Source organism: Panicum virgatum, chromosome 8K, assembly GCF_016808335.1.
Source record: "Panicum virgatum strain AP13 chromosome 8K, P.virgatum_v5, whole genome shotgun sequence".
Lineage (NCBI taxonomy): Eukaryota > Viridiplantae > Streptophyta > Magnoliopsida > Poales > Poaceae > Panicum > Panicum virgatum.
The window spans coordinates 15158769-15180117 of record NC_053143.1 but is presented as its reverse complement, the minus strand read 5'-3'; the positions used below and the strand labels follow the sequence as shown (position 1 = coordinate 15180117).

General features: G+C 46.3%; 1 protein-coding gene across 1 annotated transcript; it reads left to right on the top strand.

The window, feature by feature from the left end:
* The first annotated feature begins 14887 nt into the window (after nt 1-14887).
* Nucleotides 14888-16861, top strand: LOC120645491 (peroxisome biogenesis protein 16-like). The gene is made up of 6 exons (XM_039922274.1): nt 14888-15019; nt 15122-15246; nt 15789-15950; nt 16025-16295; nt 16360-16414; nt 16533-16861. The coding sequence occupies exons 1-6, from the start codon at nt 14888-14890 to the stop codon at nt 16829-16831; spliced, it is 1044 nt and encodes a 347-aa protein (XP_039778208.1). The 3' UTR covers nt 16832-16861.
* The last annotated feature ends 4488 nt before the right edge of the window (nt 16862-21349 follow it).

Below are 21349 nucleotides of genomic sequence, written 5' to 3'. Positions count from 1 at the left end.
AGCCAACGCCAATACCTCCGTGATCCCCGCGCGCGACCTTCCTTGGGCATGCCTGCCCAGGATCACCGCCCGGTCATTAATTGCCCCCCCCCCCCCCCGCGGACCCCATGCTCCCCATCCTACACGCCAGCGCCGCCACAAACCCTAACTCGCCACGCCCCGCCTCTGCTCCACCGCGCAGAGCTCGTGCGCAGCCGCGGCCACGCCACCCCGCTGCCCCTCTGCCCCTGCAAACCCCCCCCCCCCCCCCCCCCCCCCCCCCCCCCCCCCCCCCGCAGAAGATCCGCCGTGCCGCCAGGAAGTTTCCCAAGCTGGCCTTCCTCTGCTCCGCCCTCTACAGCACCGGAATTGCACCCGAGACCCGCCGCCGGTGAGCACCTCCGCCAGCGCGATTCCTCGCCGCCATTGAACGCCGGACCCCCTTAAACCCCTCTGTACCTTCGCAGCGAAGCCACGAAGTCGAGCCGTGCCACCCAGAGACCCGGAGGACCCCTGCATCAACCCGCCTCTGAGCGCCGCCGCCCGACCTCACCGTCGACGCACCAACGCTGCAGCTCCGCCCGGAACAGACCCTCGGTGAGCCACTGTCTGATCTCCTGTACCTTTTGCACACGTTCCCGTAGATCGTAGCCTCTGGAACCCTTGGAACATCGCAAACCCGCCATCGCCGTCGCATCCATACCCCTGGGCCACCCCAAGCCTAGCTAACGCCACGGGTGGATCACGCATGATGCATAGATCCTCCCTGACCTAAAGCCCGCTCAAATCCTAGCCCGGAGGGCCGAGTTCGGCCAGCTCCGGCGCTGCTCCGCCGCGGGAACGCGTCTCGGGCGACTCGCGCCGCCGCCCCGCGCGCCCAAACGCCCGAGGCCGTCCAATCCCAGATCTGCGGCCTAGATCTGTTCGGCCCGAGGTCAACCAGACCAAAAAAACGGTCAGCGCCTCCGCTCTTGCACAAAAGCCCTTGTTCTTATTTGAAATCAACCCGCGGTCCTATATAGTGTAAAAGTATTTACACAAAGGCCCAGTTTTTAACACTTAGACCCCTGATCTTTTCCCTTTTCGTACCCGCCGTCCAGCCCCTGTCCTTTTGCGAGTTGGACCCTAGATCTATCCTTTAATTATGTTTAGGCCCTCGGTTTTTGCAGAAAACCCCCAGAAACTCTATTTTTCTTACAGTTAAACCCCTAGATCTTGTTTTAGGCCTAGTTTTCGCGTTCTAGCTCCGTTTTAGGTATTCTTTATGTCCACGCGATCATTGTAACGCGTAGAATAGTTCTAGCTTAGTTTTGTTTGCTGTTTTTATGTATTGTTGTTCTGTTTCTTAGAGTTAGCCTTTGTTTGCACGTATTTTTATATTGTTGCCTTGTTTCTGGCCATGTGTTCGCGAGTAGACGTTGAGCTACCGGAGGAGCCCCAGTACCAGTACCCGGAGTAGCCACCGTCTTCAGAGCAGTTTGAGCAGTAGGAGAACTTTGAGGAAGGCAAGTATAACATGAACAACACCCATCACCTTTAAATACAATTTCATACTGCATTTTAATATTGTATGCATATAAGGACTTTCCTAGCCACTTTATATCCTTTATATATACCCCTTGGGTTGCATAATGGTTAGTCATGCAAGGTTGCTGCGCTGTAACACACTTGGTCCTTTTTAATTAATTTGATTAATGGTATATGCAACTTAATTCTGGGAGTGGCCCGCTTGAGTGGCTCACATCTCGTTTAAAAATTTGTTTTTCTAGAAACTTGGTTTAGGAGGCTCGCACTGTGTTTTGTGCTAGCTACTCTCCATAAGGACCGTACGTCATTAGAGCGACAACCTGGGACAACCGCGAAACCACATGACTGGAATGGGACGGTCTTGGCGTAATAATTAGGTCTTTTTGGTTTGGAGTAACTTACCTGTGGGGCAGGGGAGGTAAGCTTCTATGGCCCTCATACTGAGTGGCCTCATCTGTGCTTGGTCTGTGTACCTGTGTCTTGACGCCCACTAGACCTGCTCCATAGTCGCCGATCAACCCTCGCGGTTACTCCTTACCAACGAGATTCTTTGTAAAGGCCTCGTAGTGAGTTTGCTATCCATCTCACCTAAGGAAGTGTGATGAACAACTAGCATAGCTCACGACTTGTGGGTAAAGATGTGCAACCTCTGCAGAGTGTAAAACTGGTATACTAGCCGTGCTCACGGTCATGAGCGGCCCGGATCTTCCTTTTGATTAGTGGGGTTACCTTGGTGGTTTTGGTTTGGTTCTCAGTAGTATCATAATTAATTCTGATTAATTACTATGTAATTGGGTTATGGTAATTCATCAACTTGTAGTAAATAGCTGTAATAAAACTTTGCCAAGACTTAAAAGCTAATGCAGTTGAGTCAGCCAACTTTAGAGCCTCATAGTTTGTGTTATACTTGTTGAGTACGAGTTGTGTACTCACCCTTGCCTCCTCTACATTTTTTCCGCTTGTTCCTTTGGGGATACTCTACTGCTGCTCAGTTCCTGCCGACGCGAGGGAGTTCACCCAGAGCTACCAGGAGTACGAGGACTTCTAGGTGTTCGTCTCCCAGTCGACGTCCCTGTGGCGCCCTGCTTTCAAGAGTTTCTCGTATATGTTTTACGCTTCCGCATACTCTGTATCAGACATTTGTCATTAATGTAATAAATAACATTCGTACTCGCTTTACTATATCTTGTTACGTGATATGTGCTGTGATATATTGTTCATTTTGTTGTATATACGTGTGACTTGATCCTAGCACGTATATGATTGATCGGTTTATGTTCTTTTATAAACCGGATGTTACATAGTGGTATCAGAGCTATATCGACTGTAGAACGAAAGCCTAGATAGAACTGGTCGAGTTGTAGGTCTTCTTCTCTCTAAGCCTTGTCTGCTGAAACTATTTTGCTATTATATTCCTTGAAATTCAAAGATTTTTACTCGTATTGCCTTGATTTCTCTCTATAGAATTAGTTTCCGTAGATTTTGACCAGAAGTAAGTCGACCGACCATCATAGGTGTAAGCTAGATGACCCTTTATAATAGCACGATAGAACGTTCTGCGACGCGTTGTGTTAGTCGAGTCGCGTGATAAACTCAACTAAAGTGTGAACTTTTGAATGCTTGTTATTATGCTACATGTTTGATTTGGATCTTTGGTTGATTGCATAGCTTAGTAGTTAAATTTGTTTAATAAAAATCAGTCTTAAGTTAAAGTTAATTAATTAATAAAATGAGTTAGATCGTTGAGGGTAAAACCATCCACTCCATCCTCTCTACCTTATCATGCCTTGGGTTTCTCCTATCTTGTTGAGAAGAAGGATAGCGCGAAGAGGATGTGATATTCTAGGATTCACCGACGAGGACGTCGGTTTCTATAAGGGGGTAGGGATGTGACACCCCGGCCTACAGATAGTACTGGAGAATTTGAGAATCTCTCAGACGAGGCAGAAGAGTTATGCTATAGTTTCTTTTTTCGGATTTATGTAACACCTATCTGGAGTTAGCAGTAGTGATGCATGGGCAGTGTTGTCTAAATAAGATAGAACCTTAAATAGTGGGGGTTTTCTCTCTTCCTTGACCTTACCAATCTATGCTTCCTTTTATCCCAGCTCAGATGTCGGCAGAACAAAAAGGCCTTGGAGACAATGCAATGGGTGATGGTGTTTATGCAACAGTTTCCGTGGAGCAGCCGATAACGGTACAAGATCAATCTTCGCAAACCACATACCACCCGAAGAATGGTGAGAAGGCATGCCCGTGTTGCCAATTCTATGGCGTTCCTTGTCCTCAAGTTCGTGCTACTAAAGATGAAGCCACAACTAGGAGGAACCAGAGGTTGTTCTCCAGTACAAAGAGAAAGAGGTCTCGTCAAGAGCAGCTAGCAGATAATTCCTTTTTCCTTGACGGTCCATCGGTCGATGAGCTACAGACCATCCAGAAGAGAAAGGATCCTGAGTGCTCTAGAGATACACAGGTCAAGAACCAAGCACTTTGTGATTATGTTGATGGGTTGACTATCATTATGAAAGTGATTCAACCAAGTAGCGCCATTCACCACCGTCGCCTGTGCTACCAATGCAGGCAAGAAGGTCATTATGCCAAAAGTTGTCCCCAGAATCACCTGCCACCGGTAACACCAGTCCAGGACCCTTCACCAATCCCGCGTACCAGTGGTGACGAGACCGACCTTATTCCCGAGAACTGCTCCAAGCAAGATGCCCAGAATGATCAGGATCAGCAGCAGGTGATACCAGTGTGCAGTGATCGTACAAAGCATGAGCAATCCAAGAAGGGACCAAAAGAGTACCTCCAGGGTAGAGTTCACCATGTGTCAGCAGAAACCATTCGGAATGATAGTCCAGTCATTCTTGGTATGCTTCTAGTCAACTCATTTCCAGCCTCAGTGTTGATAGATCCTCGTGCTACACATTCATTCATCAGCACGCAGTTTGCTGCTAAGCATGAGATATTGAAGCTTCCCATGAGGAAGAGAATGGTCGTCAAATCATCAGGAAAAGAACAAATCTCCAGTTACATATGTCCTCGAGTCAGCATGAGGATAGGCGAGGCAACTTTCCCTGAGGACCTTATTGTGATGGAGTCAACAGGAATCGACATTATTCTGGGTCAAAATTGGTCAGCTCGATACAAACTTGTGATGCAACCTACCAAAAGAGTGGTGAAGGTCCAGACCTCGTCAGGAGAGCAAATTGAGCATGAAGTTCAACATACTTCCAACTCAAGACATGTGGGTATGAGATCCCGACTCAGGAGTGAGTAGAACTTAATCTCATCCTTGTTTCTATTTGCTAGCCAGCCCAGAATCTCGGGACGAGATTCCTGTAAGGGGGTAGGATTTGTAACACCCTAATTTAATTTTCCTATTTAATAATAAATTTAATTGGCTTTATTTAATTTTCTAGGATTTAATTTGCTTAGTCTTGCATTTAATCTGATTTTTGTTCCACAAGTAATTAAAAAGTTTCTTAAGTTCAACATGTTTGTGCATTCATGCTGGTGCATTATTTTTATTGGTTGAGTGGATAGGGATTGAATTCAAAATTTAGTTTGAATTCAATTAGATTTGGGTGTAGTTTGGAAAAGAAAAAGAGAAAATGAGAAAGGATTAGAAGAAACCAAACCCAACCCAGCCCAACAGCCCAAACTCGGCCGGCCCATTCCTCCTCTTCCTCTCTCTCCCACACCGGCCCACTCCCTCACCCCTCTGCGCAAGGCCCAGTGCCACGGCCCACCCTCTCCCACGCGCCCGACCTAGCCAGCCCACGCAGACCCTGCGTCGATCGCTCCCCCGTCGCTGACACCGCGACCCCACCTGACAGATCCATCTCCTCCGTTTCCCCCGCGCCGTGCAACAGCCAACGCCAATCCCTCCGTGATCTGCGCACGCGACCTTCCTTGGGCATGCCTGCCTAGGATCACCGCCCGGCCTTTAATTGGCCCCCCCGCGGACCCCCTGCTCCCCATCCTACATGCCAACACCTCCACAAACCCTAACTCGCCACACCCCGCCTCTGCTCCACCGCGCAGAGCTCGTGCGCCGCCGCGGCCACGCCACCCCGCTGCCCCTCTGCCCCTGCGAACCCCCCCCCCCCCCCCCCCCCCCCGCAGAAGATCCGCCATGCCGCCAGGAAGTTTCCCAAGCCGGCCTTCCTTTGCTCCGCCCTCTGCAGCACCGGAATCGCACCCGAGACCCGCCGCCGGTGAGCACCTCCGCCAACGCGATTCCTCGCCACCATTGAACGCCGGACCCCATTAAACCCCTCTGTACCTTTGCAGCGAAGCCACGAAGTCGAGCCGTGCCGCCCAGAGACCCCGAGAACCCCTGCATCAACCCACCTCCGAGCTCAGCGCCGAGCGCCGCCGCCCGACCGCACCGTCGACGCACCTACGCTGCAGCTCTGCCTGGAACAGACCCTCGGTGAGCCACTGTCTGATCTCCTGTACCTTTTACGCACGTTCCCGTAGATCGTAGCCTCTGGAACCCTTGGAACATCGCACGCCGGCGATGTCCCGCCATGCAAACCCTCCATGTGTTCGCGAGTAGACGTTGAGCTACCGGAGGAGCCCCAGTACCAGTACCCGGAGCAGCCACCGTCTTCAGAGCAGTTTGAGCAGCAGGAGAACTTTGAGGAATGCAAGTATAACATGAACAACACCCTTCACCTTTAAATACAATTTCATACTGCATTTTAATATTGTATGCCTATAAGGACTTTCCTAGCCACTTTATATCCTTTATATATACCCCTTGGGTTGTATTTTGGTTAGTTGTGCTAGGTTGCTGTGCTATAACACACTTGTTCCTTTTTAATTAATTTGATTAATGGTATATACAACTTAATTCTAGGAGTGGCCCGCTTGAGTGGCTCACGTCTCGTTTAAAAATTGGTTTTTCTAGAAACTTGGTTTAGGGGGCTCGCACTGTGTTTTGTGCTAGCTACTCTCCATAAGGACCGTACGTCATTAGAACGACAACCTGGGACAACCGCGCAATCACAAGACTGGAATGGGACGGACTTGGAGTAATAATTAGGTCTTTTTGGTTTGGAGTAACTTACCTGTGGGGCAGGGGAGGTAAGCTTCTATGGCCCTCGTACTGAGTGGCCTCGTCTGTGCTTGGTCTGTGCACCTGTGTCTTGACACCCACTAGACCTGCTCCATAGTCGCCGATCCACCCTCGCGGTTACTCCTTACCAACGAGATTCTTTGTAAAGGGCTCGTAGTGAGTTTGCTAGCCATCTCACCTAAGGAAGTGTGATGAACAACTAGCGTAGCTCACGACTTGTGGGTAAAGATGTGCAACCTCTGCAGAGTGTAAAACTGGTATATTAGCCGTGCTCACGGTCATGAGCGGCCCGGATCCTCCTTTTGATTAGTGGGGTTACCTTGGTGGTTTTGGTTTGGTTCTCAGTAGTATCATAATTAATTCTGATTAATTACTATGTAACTGGGTTATGGTAATTCATCAACTTGTAGTAAATAGCTGTAATAAAACTTTGCCAAGACTTAAAAGCTAATGTAGCTGAGTCAGCCAACTTTAGAGCCTCATAGTTTGTGTTATACTTGTTGAGTACGAGTTGTGTACTCACCCTTGCCTCCTCTACATTTTTTCCTCTTGTTCCTTTGGGGATACTCTACTGCTGCTCAGTTCCTGTTGACGCGAGGGAGTTCACCCAGAGATACCAGGAGTACGAGGACTTCTAGGCGTTCGTCTCCCAGTCGACGTCCCTGTGGCGCCCTGCTTCCGAGAGTTTCTCGTATATGTTTTACGCTTCCGCAAACTCTGTATCAGACATTTGTTATTAATGTAATAAATAACATTCGTACTCGCTTTATTATATCTTGTTACATGATATGTGCTGTGATATATTGTTTATTTTGTTGTATATACGTGTGACTTGATCTTGGCACGTATATGATTGCTCGGTTTATGTCCTTTTATAAACCGGGTGTTACAGAGATGACCGCGAGCATCAAGCCTACGCCATGATCAAAAATCGAAGCTTTGGTCATACCAGAGCCTTCGATTCGGACCTTCTCGAGAAAATAGGTATGGACGTTGACTTCGCTCGTGTCTGGCATGCAGTTGGATGGGATAGTTTTGTGCCCGTTGAGGAAAATAGTTCTCATCTCCTCACCATCCAGTTTCTTTGCACTCTTCGGGAGGTGGACAATGGTGTTTCTTTCCGACTTTTTGGGGTTGAACGCTATTTTAATTGGAGAAATTCCAATCACCTCCTTGGTTTTAGCGCGCGCTTGCCAGTTTCCCTTGCAAGAGCTTGCCGCGGTTTTGATCGACATGAGTTTTGGGGTTTGATTTCGGAACAAGTTGTTCATGGCAAATTTGCACCTCGGTGCAATGATATTCAAAATCCGACTCTTCGTTTGATGCACAAGTGGGTGGCTATCACTCTCTTCCCAAGAGATGATCCACGACTAGTGCGCAACAATGAGTTGATGATATTATACGCCATGGTCAACAAGATCCGAATCTCCCCCGCACAAGAAATGGTTAAGCAATGGCTCACAAATTTTCGGATGACGGGTCCTATTGAATGCACTTCTTTGGTTACCCGCATCGCATCAAATATGGGAATCTTAGACGGGAACCCCGTTCCTTTCATTGAGGAGCCCCATGTTATGATCGATGAGGCGTATTTGGTTCAAAGCCACACGCTCAAGAAAGGCCCGGATGACTCCATGATTTTCTTTTCACATGGTTATGCGAATGAAATCCCGTTGCCAAATGCGGGGTATCATTTGTACAACTACTGTTCGCTAATTGTCCCTCTTGTTCCACAAGAGGAGAGCCGCCGGCATAGTATTTCTAGTCTTCCTGGCAGGGTTACAAGAAGTAGGGCCGGAAGGGAGGAATTCATGCAGCAGCAACCTCAGCCTCAACCACAGCAATATGAGGCCGGAGGTTCGTCATGGCAGAGTGCCAGCTCCACTGAGTGGGCACGGCAGGCCTTAGGGCACCGGTCCACCAGTTGCAGCTCCAGTGGACCCCCGCAACGTACAGCTTCATCCAGAGGCTTCGCCACTCTGACTCGGCAGATGGGCGAGCTGAACGTGCGCACCACCAACATCGACGAGTCGCTGGGCCAGCACATCGAGTCAACTCAAAACTGGCAGCGATACACAGGCGAGAGGATCCGCAACCTGGAGCAGCAACAGCAGCAAACCCAGGAGGATTGGAGGGCCTACTACCGTTGGGCTGGATTTAACCCCAACCAACAGCGGTGAGCCTGAAGCTAGCTTGGGGGAGGACCCCCATGAGAGGTACCTTGTCTCAAACTCTATCTTTACCATTTTCAAAACCTTGCATGAAACCAAACAAAAATTTGTAAAATTCTGAAAATCCATAAAAATTTGCATAACTAAAATCAAATAAAAATTGGCAAAACCCATAAAAACCCAAAAATATTTACTGGCTTTCCAATATGTGTAGTAAGCATGTGTAGTTTTTTCTTATTGAGATGATGAATAGTTGCTCTGTTAGTTCCTTTCATATGCCTAGTTACAACCTTGTGCTCTCCATAAGTTCTGAGTTTGGTGGTTAGTTGTTCAAACCTTAAGCTTGAAACTTGTGGGTAGCGAAAAGCAGAATTCGAATCTAGATTGTTGTGGGTTATGATATGGCTAAAAAGAGTTGCTATGATCTTCTCCTACGTGATGCTCGATATCCGGAGCTGTTTTTTTCAAAAATACAAAAATAAAATAAAGTTCCTCAGTGATATACAATTCCCATCCAGAGCCATATGAGTTACAAGTTTGAAAAGCCTTTCCACATATGCAACTTGTCTTCTCATTGAGCTTTGTCAAATTGTTGTGACCCTTTGAGAGAATCACTTCATATGCCCATGATCAAGATCATGTACACGTTCACTCACATGCTATACTTCTACACTTGGAAGATAGCAAGAACATCCATCCACCCACAAATAAAACTCCATGTTGTACCATGTCTAACTTTCTCCAAAGTTATCATCATAATGTATGGGCTATACAAAAAGAAATAAAAGATGTATACCCAAAGAAGGTATGCCACATGCCCACAAGGCATGTCAAAAAAAAAAGAGAAGAGAAAAGATGCATACCCAAAGAAGGTATGCCACACACCCACAAGGTGTGTCAAAAAAAAATATATAGCCCATACCATATACATTACAAGGGAGAGAGAGTTCATATAAAGGAGTTCCATCCATCATCCACCAAAAATATCCACACACTTGCACATCTTGATCAAAGCTTATGACTTGTTTCTCCTTTGGATCTGGTCTTTGACTTAGCAAAATATGAGAAGTAAGTTTGCCATCATATCCTCCATACCTACAGATCCACCAAAAAAAGCCATTAGAAGTAGGATGGAAAAGAGAGGCGCATAAAAAGGCCTTGGTGAGGAATAAAACACATTTGAGCGATCCGAGAGATCACTCGAGGAACTTACAAAATTTCTTTTCAAAAACCTTATAAAACCTCCGGATTGACGGTTGAACAAAGGAGTGGTAAGTGGTACTCTACAAGTCGTTCTGACCCTCAACCGTCAAAGATGGGGATGATGCTATAAGCCCCACAATAGTAAGGTAAAAGGTGCGAACAAGGACAACTTATTCAGAATGAAGGTAAGAACACTCGGTTGTGCCTTGGGCATAAGTTAGGAATGCAACATTGTAGCAACTCCTGATCAACAACCTAAGTCTAAACATTGCTCGGGACGAGCAAAGGGCTAGCTTGGGGGAGTTGTTGACGGTGCTTAAGTGCCATTTTCACCCGTCAACTATACTCAATAATAAAGGAAAACTACATGCCTTACTCACATATTTGTATCACTAACCTTGCTCCATAGTAGTTTTCGAGTTTTATACATTTCAGATGAGCAAGAGCGGAATAAGACGAAAACACGCAGCAGACGCCACATAACTACGCAGAAGATCGCATCCGGCGTCACCCACTTACGAAGAGGGCCCATCTGGCAGAGCAAACGGGCGCACCACGCATAATGCATACAAGGAAAGATACAAGGGCCCACCTGTCAGCCTGCCAGAGGAGGATATGGACGAGGGCCTGCTAGGTGGGGTCGGCCAACCCCCTGGGTCGGCCGAACCTAGCCTGGCTTCCGTCCAGGTGCACTTCGAGGAGGAGTGGCTGCCAAGGCACCTGATCACCTTTCATATGTGCGTTGGCGGGAAACCAACCTCCAAGTAGTATAAATAGGCCTCTCCTCCACCCCCCTCAAAACACACACACACACACACACTTCATTCCATTCTCTCCAAGAAGGCTCTCCTCTCTCTTGCTTTCTTAGCTAGGTAGTGGATCTAGGCAAGTTCTTCTTTAGCGAGCAAGTCGTCCTCGGAGTCATTGAGTAATCCTCGGCTCCCGGTATGGCTTTGTATCCGATTTATCTGACTTCTATTCATAATATAGAGATATGTCATGGTTGCTTTACTATCTTGATAGTTTATCAATCTATGCTTAGTTCGTTCATGAGTTATGCTAAGGTCTTGGTTAGGCCAGATGATCCGGGTACGGATAGAGGGTCGTTGTGCTTTCGGGCTTGCTCTAGTGTTTTACTCGTCCATCCGAAGGGTGGGAGACTTGGGGGCACTAGAGTAGTGACTTCATACACGGGCGTGGTGCTCGGGTATGCGGGATCCTTCGGATATGGCCGTGCTCCACGGTGTGACTGGGGTAGACGGCAGGTGGTGACAGCCATGTCTGTCCGGCATAACAGCGGTGTTGCGTTTAGCGTACTCCCCGATGTTCGGGTTCGGTGTAGGAGTTCATGCAAAGAGGTAACGGAACTGGATGTTCTCCAGTGCGGGACCTTCTCCCCGCTATCCCATTTTCCTGGCACCTGCTGTCCTAACCATGTCCTAACATGACCCCAGCTTTGGATAGAAGCACTAGGACACCTAACCTAGCCTAAGCTCCAGCTGAGTTAACGTAGAGTAGAGTAGTTCCTTTGTTTTGTCGTTTCTCTCTTTTATTCCTTCCTCTTGGAGTTTGGATGTGTGCTGTGTCGCATTACCCTTGCTTATTATTTACCTGGATTTACCCCTGTTAGAGTTCTGCCTATTGCTTGAGGCACAATGCCATGGTTAATGTTATGTACAATACCTTTGCCACTGCCGTCCTTTGGGACACACATAAATGACGACACCCTTACTCTCCGGGTGAAATGCTACAACGGTATATCCGTGCGCTTGCGGATCCATATGTAATCGTATTGATTATACCACAAGAGTGGCACCCCTTGGGTGCAGTTGCTAGGATGGGTTTGGCGCTCTCATTTCTAGTGATTGCACTAAGGACCGCCAATAGGCAATTCTGAGGTTGTTACCAAGGTCATCGCAAATCTGGTATCGACTTAAGAAATGCCAACAAGCATTTCTGGCACCATTGTCGGGGATTAACCATTCCTAGTGATTGTGCTAAGAAATGTCAATATTATTATAGCCAATTGAGTCTATATCTAGGTGTTGTTCCCGAGTATTGTTAAGTAATTAACGCTACTTGTGCATTGGAATTGACTATTCACAACGCACGTGGATCTCTTGTGAACTGGAATTGGATATTCACAATGCGGATCTCTTGTTAACTTATATAGGATCTATAGCCGATATCCTTGTGGAATGATTCGGAACACCAGCCGATACATTTCAGAATCTACGTTTTCCTATTCTTTGTTAATTGCAGGTTAAATTAACTGGCACGCCTTGCATCTATGGGAAGCAATTGTGGATTCTACACTGGAGTAGAGCAAATATCTAAAAGTCCTCGCGTGTGGTCATGTGGAAAGCCAATATCCATTTTTTTGTGTGTGTGTCAACACAAGGGATGCAGTTAGATGAGCAACGCAAGAACCTTGCCGATATGAGCTCACCCTTAGAGGTTATTCGGCATATCTTGCAGCTGAAAGAAGAGGTGTAGATGAACTTGGTTGTGCTGCTCTGGCAATGGTGGAACAAAAGAAATAGGATCAGAAGGAGAGAAAAGACGAGAAACCCAGGAGCTGCTATATTTGATTGGGAGAAGTGCACAAAAATTTATACGTCTTGGTGTTGCTGAGGGCGTCTCTTTGAACGAGACGGTGAAGAGATGGCAGAAACCGGTTGATGACTATGTCAAGATCAACTCGGATGGTGCGTTCTCGGCTACAATGGGAGAAGGTGGATGGGGATACGTGATACGGGACGGAGATGGAGAAGTACTTTGTGCAGGGGCCGGCAAACTCTCACACCTGAAAGATGAACTTCAAGCCGAGATAAGTGCATGCGTGCAGGGGGCCAGAGCAGCCACTGAGCATGGAATGGGAAAGGTGATATTGGAAGCGGATTCGCTGATCCTGTCACGTGACATGATGATCAATTCGTACCGTCTTCACAAATTTCCTGGTACATAGGTATGAGGAACATGGTATGCGCAACGTGGATCGACAATTTTAAATTCCCGATTCAAAGGGGGCATATCTAACATTTGGTTCGAGGATGGGATCACGATCCTCGAATAATTGGAACCATGTACCTGGAATGTAGCTATGGAACATGGATATTCTAGTATCTAAAATCTCTAGTAACTTGCCCAGCGCAGCAGCTGTTGTTCGTTTTTCAAAAAAAAAAAATAGCAGCAGCTACTGCTATGGTCTCTACTTGGCCATGTGCATGCTCACTTATAGCCGAGCCTAGAAGTTGGCCCAAATACATGTTCGCCTTTCTTCAACCTCTTTATGCCCGAGGCTCACGAACACACAGGTGTCGCCGATCCACAGCTATGATCGCCCAGATTGCCATGGGAAGAGAGGGAAGAGGATCTTGCTGCCGCCGGGTAGCAAGTGCAGGGAGCTCCGCCTCTGCTCTCGATCTAGTTTGCCCAGAATGGCGTCCCAGCCACGGTCCGTCGTTCGATCTGCGTCGTCCCCAATCCGCGATCCGGAACGGAAGTTCCAGGAGCGGGGATCGCGGCTACGATCCGCGTTCCGTGTGACTGTGGTGCTAACAGAAGGTTCAATTCTTGAGTTAAAGAATTTTGTTGCAGAGAACTTTATTTGTAGCAAAGTTGTTTATGCTACTAGACTTTGTAACAAAGCACATGTTCTTGCGGAGTTCGGTTTATGTGTCCTCAGGAGATCGACCTTGCATGTAACGATTCCTAGTTGTATTAAGGGTATTGTTGCCAGCGATCTTTCTAGACCTTGCATGGAAAGCTCTTTTCCTCGTAAAAAAAAGCAGAGTATAGATAAACAAGCTATATTCATGGGCTGTATCTGTATATCTGTATTGGTCAAATTCTGGTGGTACCGAATTTCTAATCAGCTGGACCAAATCCGAATGAACCACCCCCCCCCCCCCCCCCCCCCCCCCCCTCTCCCCGAGCCCAGTCAAAACTAGCCCACTAGACAGATCCCATTGGCTAGAGGCCCACATGGCTACGACCAACACGTGTTGCTGGCCCAAAACAACTCCTTAATCCACATCTTCAGTATGAACTAGAAATTTGGCGTGCCAAAGACGCGCCCATAGGGCCGTGAGCTGATTAATGCAAAACAAATCTATACTATAAAGATTGAAAATAATTGAAAATTTTTTCACCTACATTGGGTCCACCGTACCCCTCACGTCGGACCCATCTGTCAGGGCCGAGGGAGTTGGGAGAGGGTGGAGACCTATAAAAATCGTATGTTGGGAGCGTTTCTACCAAAAAGATAATTTTTTTCACCAGCCGGTTTCATACCCGCCCGTGTACCCGTTCAGCCGGTCAACGCGCTCTCCTTTCCTCTGCTCTCTCCCTCGCCGCATGCGCCAGTCAACGCGCTCTCCTTTCCTCTGCTCCGAGTGCTCCCTCGCCGCACGCACGCCGCCGCCGCTGCCTGATGGCGCCCGCGCCACCGCTTCCGCGCTCACTGCACGCACGCCACCTCCCCTCCACCCACTTGCCACGCGCCACTGCCTACTCCCCTTCTCCCACTCGCTGGGTGCACGCCGCCGCCGCCCGATGGCGGCAGCACGCTCGTCGGATTAAGGGCGTGTTTGGTTTACGGCCATTGGTCGCCACGCCACAGCGTGGCTCGCCACAGGTCTGTGGCGGCCGTTTCCTCCGCCTCAAAAAACACTATTATGTGGCGAAAGTACTTTGCATGTGGCAATGAGTGGCTCCCAACCAAACATTTCCTAAATTCACCTTCGGCAATGAGTGGCTCCCAACCAAACATTTCCTAAATTCACCTGCTTATAGAAAACCCAAACGAAAAGGAGAGGAGGGCAGAACAAAGCCACCTCACGGAATCTGTCACGAGGCCCGACCAGAACCCCCACGGGCCACCGCATCCCCGTGCGCTGTCGAGTTGGCCGCCAGCGAGATGGCGACGCCGACGCCACTCTCCGTGGAGGACGTGCTGCGCGTCAACGGCAGCCGCCGCTTCGCCGCCGCGATGGCGGCCGCCTCCCACGCCGACGCCCTCCTCGCCGCCCGCCGCATCTGGCTCAACGAGGTGGGTCGCCTACTCGCCTTTGCGCTGGCCTCCATCCCCTCCCTACTTGGAATTGTCTCCCACCACTTCACTTCCTGTGCTGATGATGCTTGCTGCCCCTAGCTGCGCGCGCTCGGTTCATCGCTGAATCGGATCAAGGTCGACGTCAACGGATGGGTACCAGAAGTCCAATGTGGTCGCTGTTTGAGTTATTTCATAAAGGAAATAGAAGTTATTCATTACTATCAGTACCTTTATTTTTATGGAATTCATACGGAGCTGCCTTCGGTGGCCTTAGCACTAGAGTGATTAAGCTTAGTTCAGAATCTGTGTTCACATTTTTACCCTGGAATCTTCCTTTGTTAGCTTATTTGAGTTATTTAATGTAAGAGACCATATAAATTTTTCTCATTGACCTATCCAAAGATATCTTAGGGTTTGCATATAATTCTGTATCGATCATGTTTTGCTTCAGGGTATTGTATGTCTTGGGGAATCAAATTCTCTGCTATAACTAAATTATATCATTACAGACTGTTTGCTCAACTATTATTGTTACTAATTCGAGATAAGACATCACAGAGCTTACCTCTTGAATTTTTCTATAATCTTGTCTAGGAAACTAGATCCCTTACAAAATAAATCAACACTTGTTCAGTTTGTAAACATATACATACTGATATGACTATGTTTTCAGGACAATTTTTTTTCTCCCATTTGATAGAAGTCTATTTTGAGTGGTACATGCTTTGATTTCTTCACATTAATGTGTGCTTCATTGTCTGAACAGTATATTCGCTACTGGGCATGCCTCCAAGGAGCAATCTATCCCATGGCCGGGTCTTGTTGTTTCTGTACTAAAGGATGTAGAGGCAGTTGTTGAGGTTGCTGCCCAGCACTTTGTTTTTGATGATCGCAAGTGGAGCTTCCTTGCTGTTACGGAAGCAGTGAAGTAAGACAGTTACTTAATCGTTGTTTTATTGGTTGCGTATTCAGACCAACGATAACAATTTTGCAAAATTTCAGAGCAGGTGTCAGGTTAGCCGCTTTCCGGGAGAGTGGATACAAGATGCTCTTACAAGGAGGGGAGGTGGCAAATGAAGAAGAGGTGACCGTTCTTGAAGATAATCATGGAGTAAATGGTAATGGAGTTCCAGTCATCTATCTAATGAATGGGCATTCCCAAAATGGTCAGAAAGCAGTGACCAACGGTCTGGATGGAAAAAATGAATTTGTATCTAAGAGTCTTGAGAGAAGAGCAGTAGCTGCTTTGAACAAGTTTGGCGAGAATGCAAAGATGATGTATGTCCCTCTTAATACAATGACACGCAGCTCTCCTGCGTGTTCTAGAAAAAAAAAAGATGATGTCTGATCCTATGTGGCTGAGGAGGCTCCAACCTGCGCCCGAGCCAACTGGTAATATATTTTAAACTAAATCAAGCATCCATCTATTTAATTATCGTGGTATTTCCATTGGACACTTTTGGGACTATATTTTTTTCTTATAGCGAATTAAATCTTCTGTTCTGTGCAGTCTCAGTTGTCGAGAAGCCAACTTTGGTAAGTATTTGGTCTGCTAAAGGGGGTACTGGGCCCTTATTTGTCTTAGGGGAGGTTGTTCACATATTCAGGCCACATGTTTATGTACTTCTGATCAGAAAGTTTGGAATCAGATCATGGACCACCTGGTTAGTGTCGCTAGCTGTGGAACTGACAAGTCTTGGCCTCCTTGTTTTATTTACATCCCTTGATGTACAGTTCCTAGGAAGATTGAGATTTCCTGAACTGCAGGGAGATTATCACGTGACTGCAAAGCCACCTTTGTTGATCTGAATAGGCTTGTGTTCATAGCCATTGTGGGTATTCGAGGTTGTGTTACAGGCTTACAGGGAGCACATCAGGAATTCATCGTGTAGGATGAATAATGTAGTACCTGAGATCTGCTTTGCCTGTGTGTCGGTATGATGCCCGTGGTGAATACCGAATGCGAACGGATCCATCAACACTTAGTATCGAGTGGTTATGAGTATATGATCTGTCCTCTGGAAACCATTTATTTCACATGTGATGGCTAGGAGGTATACACAAAGAACAACGGTATTTCTCTGTTTTGTTGTGGGAATTGTTCCAACTTGGACGGAGGAGGGCTCGCTGTCGCAAAGTGCGAAGCGATCTTCACAACACTTAGCTTGTCAACGAGACTTTGCATTACACAAACTGGCGAAGAAACTACAGGAGGCCAATCTTGCTGCCCGGCGACGGCGGCGGCAGCGGCAGCAACAGGAAACGGCGGCGAGCGAGCGCTGAAGGAGAGGCACCCCTGCAACGGCGGAGGCGGCAGCAGCAACAGGAAACGGCGGCGAGCGAGCGCGGAACGAGAGGCACCCCGTGCCGTCCGCTGCGTCATCTAATGGTCAGCGCAGCACATTCAGATCGGTGCGGTCTTTCTTCAGCAGGACGGTGCCCTGAACCGAGGACAACCTGACTTTACTCTGCCGCTTCATGTCATATTGTCATATGAAAAAAATTTATTATCATAGTAATATATTTCAGTCGTCCAAGTTGTGCCACACGCAACTGACCTCGATGCACGGCAGACACAAACACACTGCTCAAGTACGTGCACTTTACTAGTAAACAATAAAAGAGTGCTTATGTTTGATAAATGTCTTGTCTATAATAGTACCTTCTCTCCGAGTTGTCATCAGTTTGCCTCGTATTTTATTGTATATCCTGAGCACTCTATAAATAATTAAGTATTTATTATTTACCTTTGAGAATAAATTTTAGAAATTGGTGGTAATCTATCTCTTTCTCTTGCTTATCCTCTGTTGTGTAACTATGTCGTTTTCTGAGTCATTTGCTAGTGTGCGTGTAATCTATCTACTTCTCTACTTTATTTCTAAAGCAAGCAATGATTTTTCACAGTCCATCAATTGAAATCCTAATCGCCAAATAAATCAATCGGAATCCAAACAAATCAATCCGAATCCCAATTGAAAACCGGACAATTAATACCTCGTGCGGTCACGGCACGGATTGTACGTGGAGTTTCCATCAAAAAATTAGTGGTCCCATGTAGGTATGAGTAAAATTTATATTACCTATAGCAATGGACGGGCACTAGTTACTAATAAAATTAAGTGGGGTTTTAACATTTATAACGGATGACGCTCATCAGATTATCACTCTTAGAATGACACCTATAACTATACCAGTGGAGAGAAGTTTGACTTACAATTTTACCATATTTACTTATGTGGCACGCCACGCCAGCCCCACGCGCTAGCGCCCGGTCAGCAGGCTCCTCTCTCCCCCTCTCCGACAGCTGGATCCCACCGCTCATCTCACTTCCACGTGGACCCCACACGTCAGCTCTGTCTCCTACCTCCAGCACCAAAGCTATTGCCGTAGTCGCACGGACGGGGATGGCTTTGTCATGGCGTTTTGCCCGGGGCGCACACCACCGTCGGGCCTCGGCCGTGGCCCCCTCACGCCTCACCGGCAGCCCACGGACACGGCCACCCATGCCGCCGGGGCCGAGCGGGGTGGAGCGGCGAGAAGAGCCCGCAGGCGGCGGCGAGCAAGAGGGTGTTCGAGACGAGCAGGCTCGCGAGGAAGGGGAGCAGCCACCGGTAGTCACCAAACGGACGCGTAGGACCGGAGCTGAGACCCAAATTCTCCCTCATTTCCTCGGCAGAAGTGCACATTCCTCCTCCTCTAGCTCAACCGATGCTCAGTGGATCCCATTCTTCAGAGTAAGCAATGACCTCCGGCGATGTCTCAATTGCAAAGGAATTGGTCATCGCGAGAAGCAAGATCTGCACCCAGATGTGCTCAGAAGGGAGTGGAATCCTCGATCTAGAAATTCCAAAAGCGATTGTGCTCACTGGTGGTAGCAACGACCGGGAAGAAGGCTTCCTGTAGAACTCGAGCTCCCGTTCGCCACAAACGAGTGCACCGGCAAGAAATATTACTTTTTATTTTCTATTACTCTGGATTTATGTAAAATTATTTATCTTTTTCTCGAACATAAAATTATTTATTTGTATCTAAATAATTTTTTCTCAACATCAAATTATTTGTTCGCTTTGTAAATTGAATTGTTCCGTAATGTTCATTCATTTGTTCATGGTATGATTTTCATCCTACAATCAATGTTCGTGATGTGTGATATTTTGTTCGTTGTATATTATTATTTGTTTGTTGTGTTTAGTTGTTTTAAAATATTTATTTCCAGTATTCAAAATTAATTAATTATTATTATAGAAAATGTTTTTATAAAATATTATCCAAACATAGTTAAGTGTGGTCTTGTTTTGAAGATCTTGTTATAAAAAAAGATAATGGTACAACTTAGATTTAATTTTAATACTCGGTTTAATAGTTATTGCTTTTTTCGTTTTGAATTTGCATGTAGAGGTGACATCATCTTTATTGTCCTTTTCTGCATGCATACAAAATTTTTTCTTTTGAGGGCTGCATGCATATAAAGTGAATAAGTACCTCTCAAATAATTAAATGGGCCGGCCCAGTCATCAAATCATGTGCTTCAAGTGATGCTTTATAGAACCATCGCCTTCGGCGACGCATAATCGCGCCCCTGGGAAGCCTGGCTAGGTGTTACCCAGGCAACCAAATGGACCCTATGCTCCTCCAGCTACACCCACACACCATCCCGCCCTACTAGACCCAAGGCCTTCAGACGCTGCTGCATGGTTGCATGCATGGACTGTGTGGGCCAACATGATGCGATAATACTTGCCGTAAGTATTAAATGGGACGATGACAAGTAAGAAGGAGGGAGAATAAATGATAAAATCTAATAAGAGGGAAAAAAAAGAAGGAAGAGCAACGCCATCCCGTTTCAGGGTTCCAGCACACAAGTCCACACACAAAGGCGCCTGCCATCACACGCATGTGGAAGCAAAAGAATTGTTGGGCCAAAATTTTTTACTAGGCCAAATTAGAGCCAGCTATTCTCTTCAGGCGATGGAACCCACAAATATAGCGCGGGTGATATATAGCTTCTCCGCCCCCGCCCCCACCCCCACCCAGGGTTTACGTTATCACTGATACATGGTTTATCAGTGCCCTCCGGTATCGATAATCGATTGAAAATCGGTGAAATATCGCTAAAATCGACTGATAAGGAAGGTCAAATTCAAATATCGATACCGGAGGGCAAATCGGTCGATTTATCGAAAATTCGGCTGAGAAATGTATTTAGCAGATGGAAAATAGAAATTTTTATAGTATTTTTATTTGGTTTGTTAAGTATGGTATTTTATAAGGTAAATTATACATACATACGTAGCTTACGATAGAATTGCATTAGAAATAAACATGTACATATATTTTGGACATAAATTGAATAAACTATAGATACATATTACACATATCCATGTTATGTATAATTATGCAAACCACACAAATAGGCATACACCAAATGAAATTGCACATAAATACAAAAAAGTACATAGTCCATACAAACCACATTGTCCATATTAGCATAAATTGACACAAGTTTTATGCAAATTGGTAACAGACTCATATGACCACATCCATAATTCATACAGAAAGGCACTTAAAACATCCATTTTTCATAAATGACACTTTTTTATAATAATTATGTAAACCAGTTAGACATAGTTTTTTTAGTATAAGCATACATATTATAGTCAACATTGAAGCCTATTGTATCCTAACTGATTTAACAACAAGTCAACATTGAAGTCTTTCTTCCTACCACTAATATTTAACACTAATCTACATTGCAAATTATTAGTATAACCATCCATTTGTAGCATAATATACAACAATATAGTAAATACCCCATGCATATTTGGTCAAGTTGGTGAAAGGAAATAGAAAATCAACCAAAATTGTTGAATATCAACTGATTTGCATTGATTATCGATGGATTTGCATCAATTATCAGACTTTAGTATTGGAAACATTTTTTTGTCTAAGCAAACGGTGGTTGTTTTTAATATGTGACATCATTCTAGACTATAGAGAGACTCTAGTTTTTTATAGAATTTTTTCCACACTAGTTATAAATTTCTTTGAATTTTTGAAATTTGGATCGAAATCCATCGAAAAATCAATTGAAAACCGATATCAGTCAACATCGGTAACGGTAAATTTCACCGATAATCGTGATTATCGAGCGGTTTTGTATTCCATGCCCCCACCCCTCCATTCCGAAGGTGGGTCACACGGGGTAAGGGCCGGTGCACGGTGGCGGGAATGTAAAGGAAATATTATACAAATCTCAAATATTTGAAGGTGTGGAAGAAAAAACTTCTAAAAAATATATAAATTTCCGATCGCTTTGGCTACAAAATA

Bases quoted from the DNA above. Each gene is read 5' to 3' on its own strand.
- LOC120645491 (XM_039922274.1), top strand. From the start codon at position 14,888: ATGGCGACGCCGACGCCACTCTCCGTGGAGGACGTGCTGCGCGTCAAC. The intron at 15,247-15,788 runs GTACCTTTATTT...TTGTCTGAACAG, and splicing joins GAAGTTATTCATTACTATCA to TATATTCGCTACTGGGCATG. The intron at 15,951-16,024 runs GTAAGACAGTTA...GCAAAATTTCAG, and splicing joins GCTGTTACGGAAGCAGTGAA to AGCAGGTGTCAGGTTAGCCG.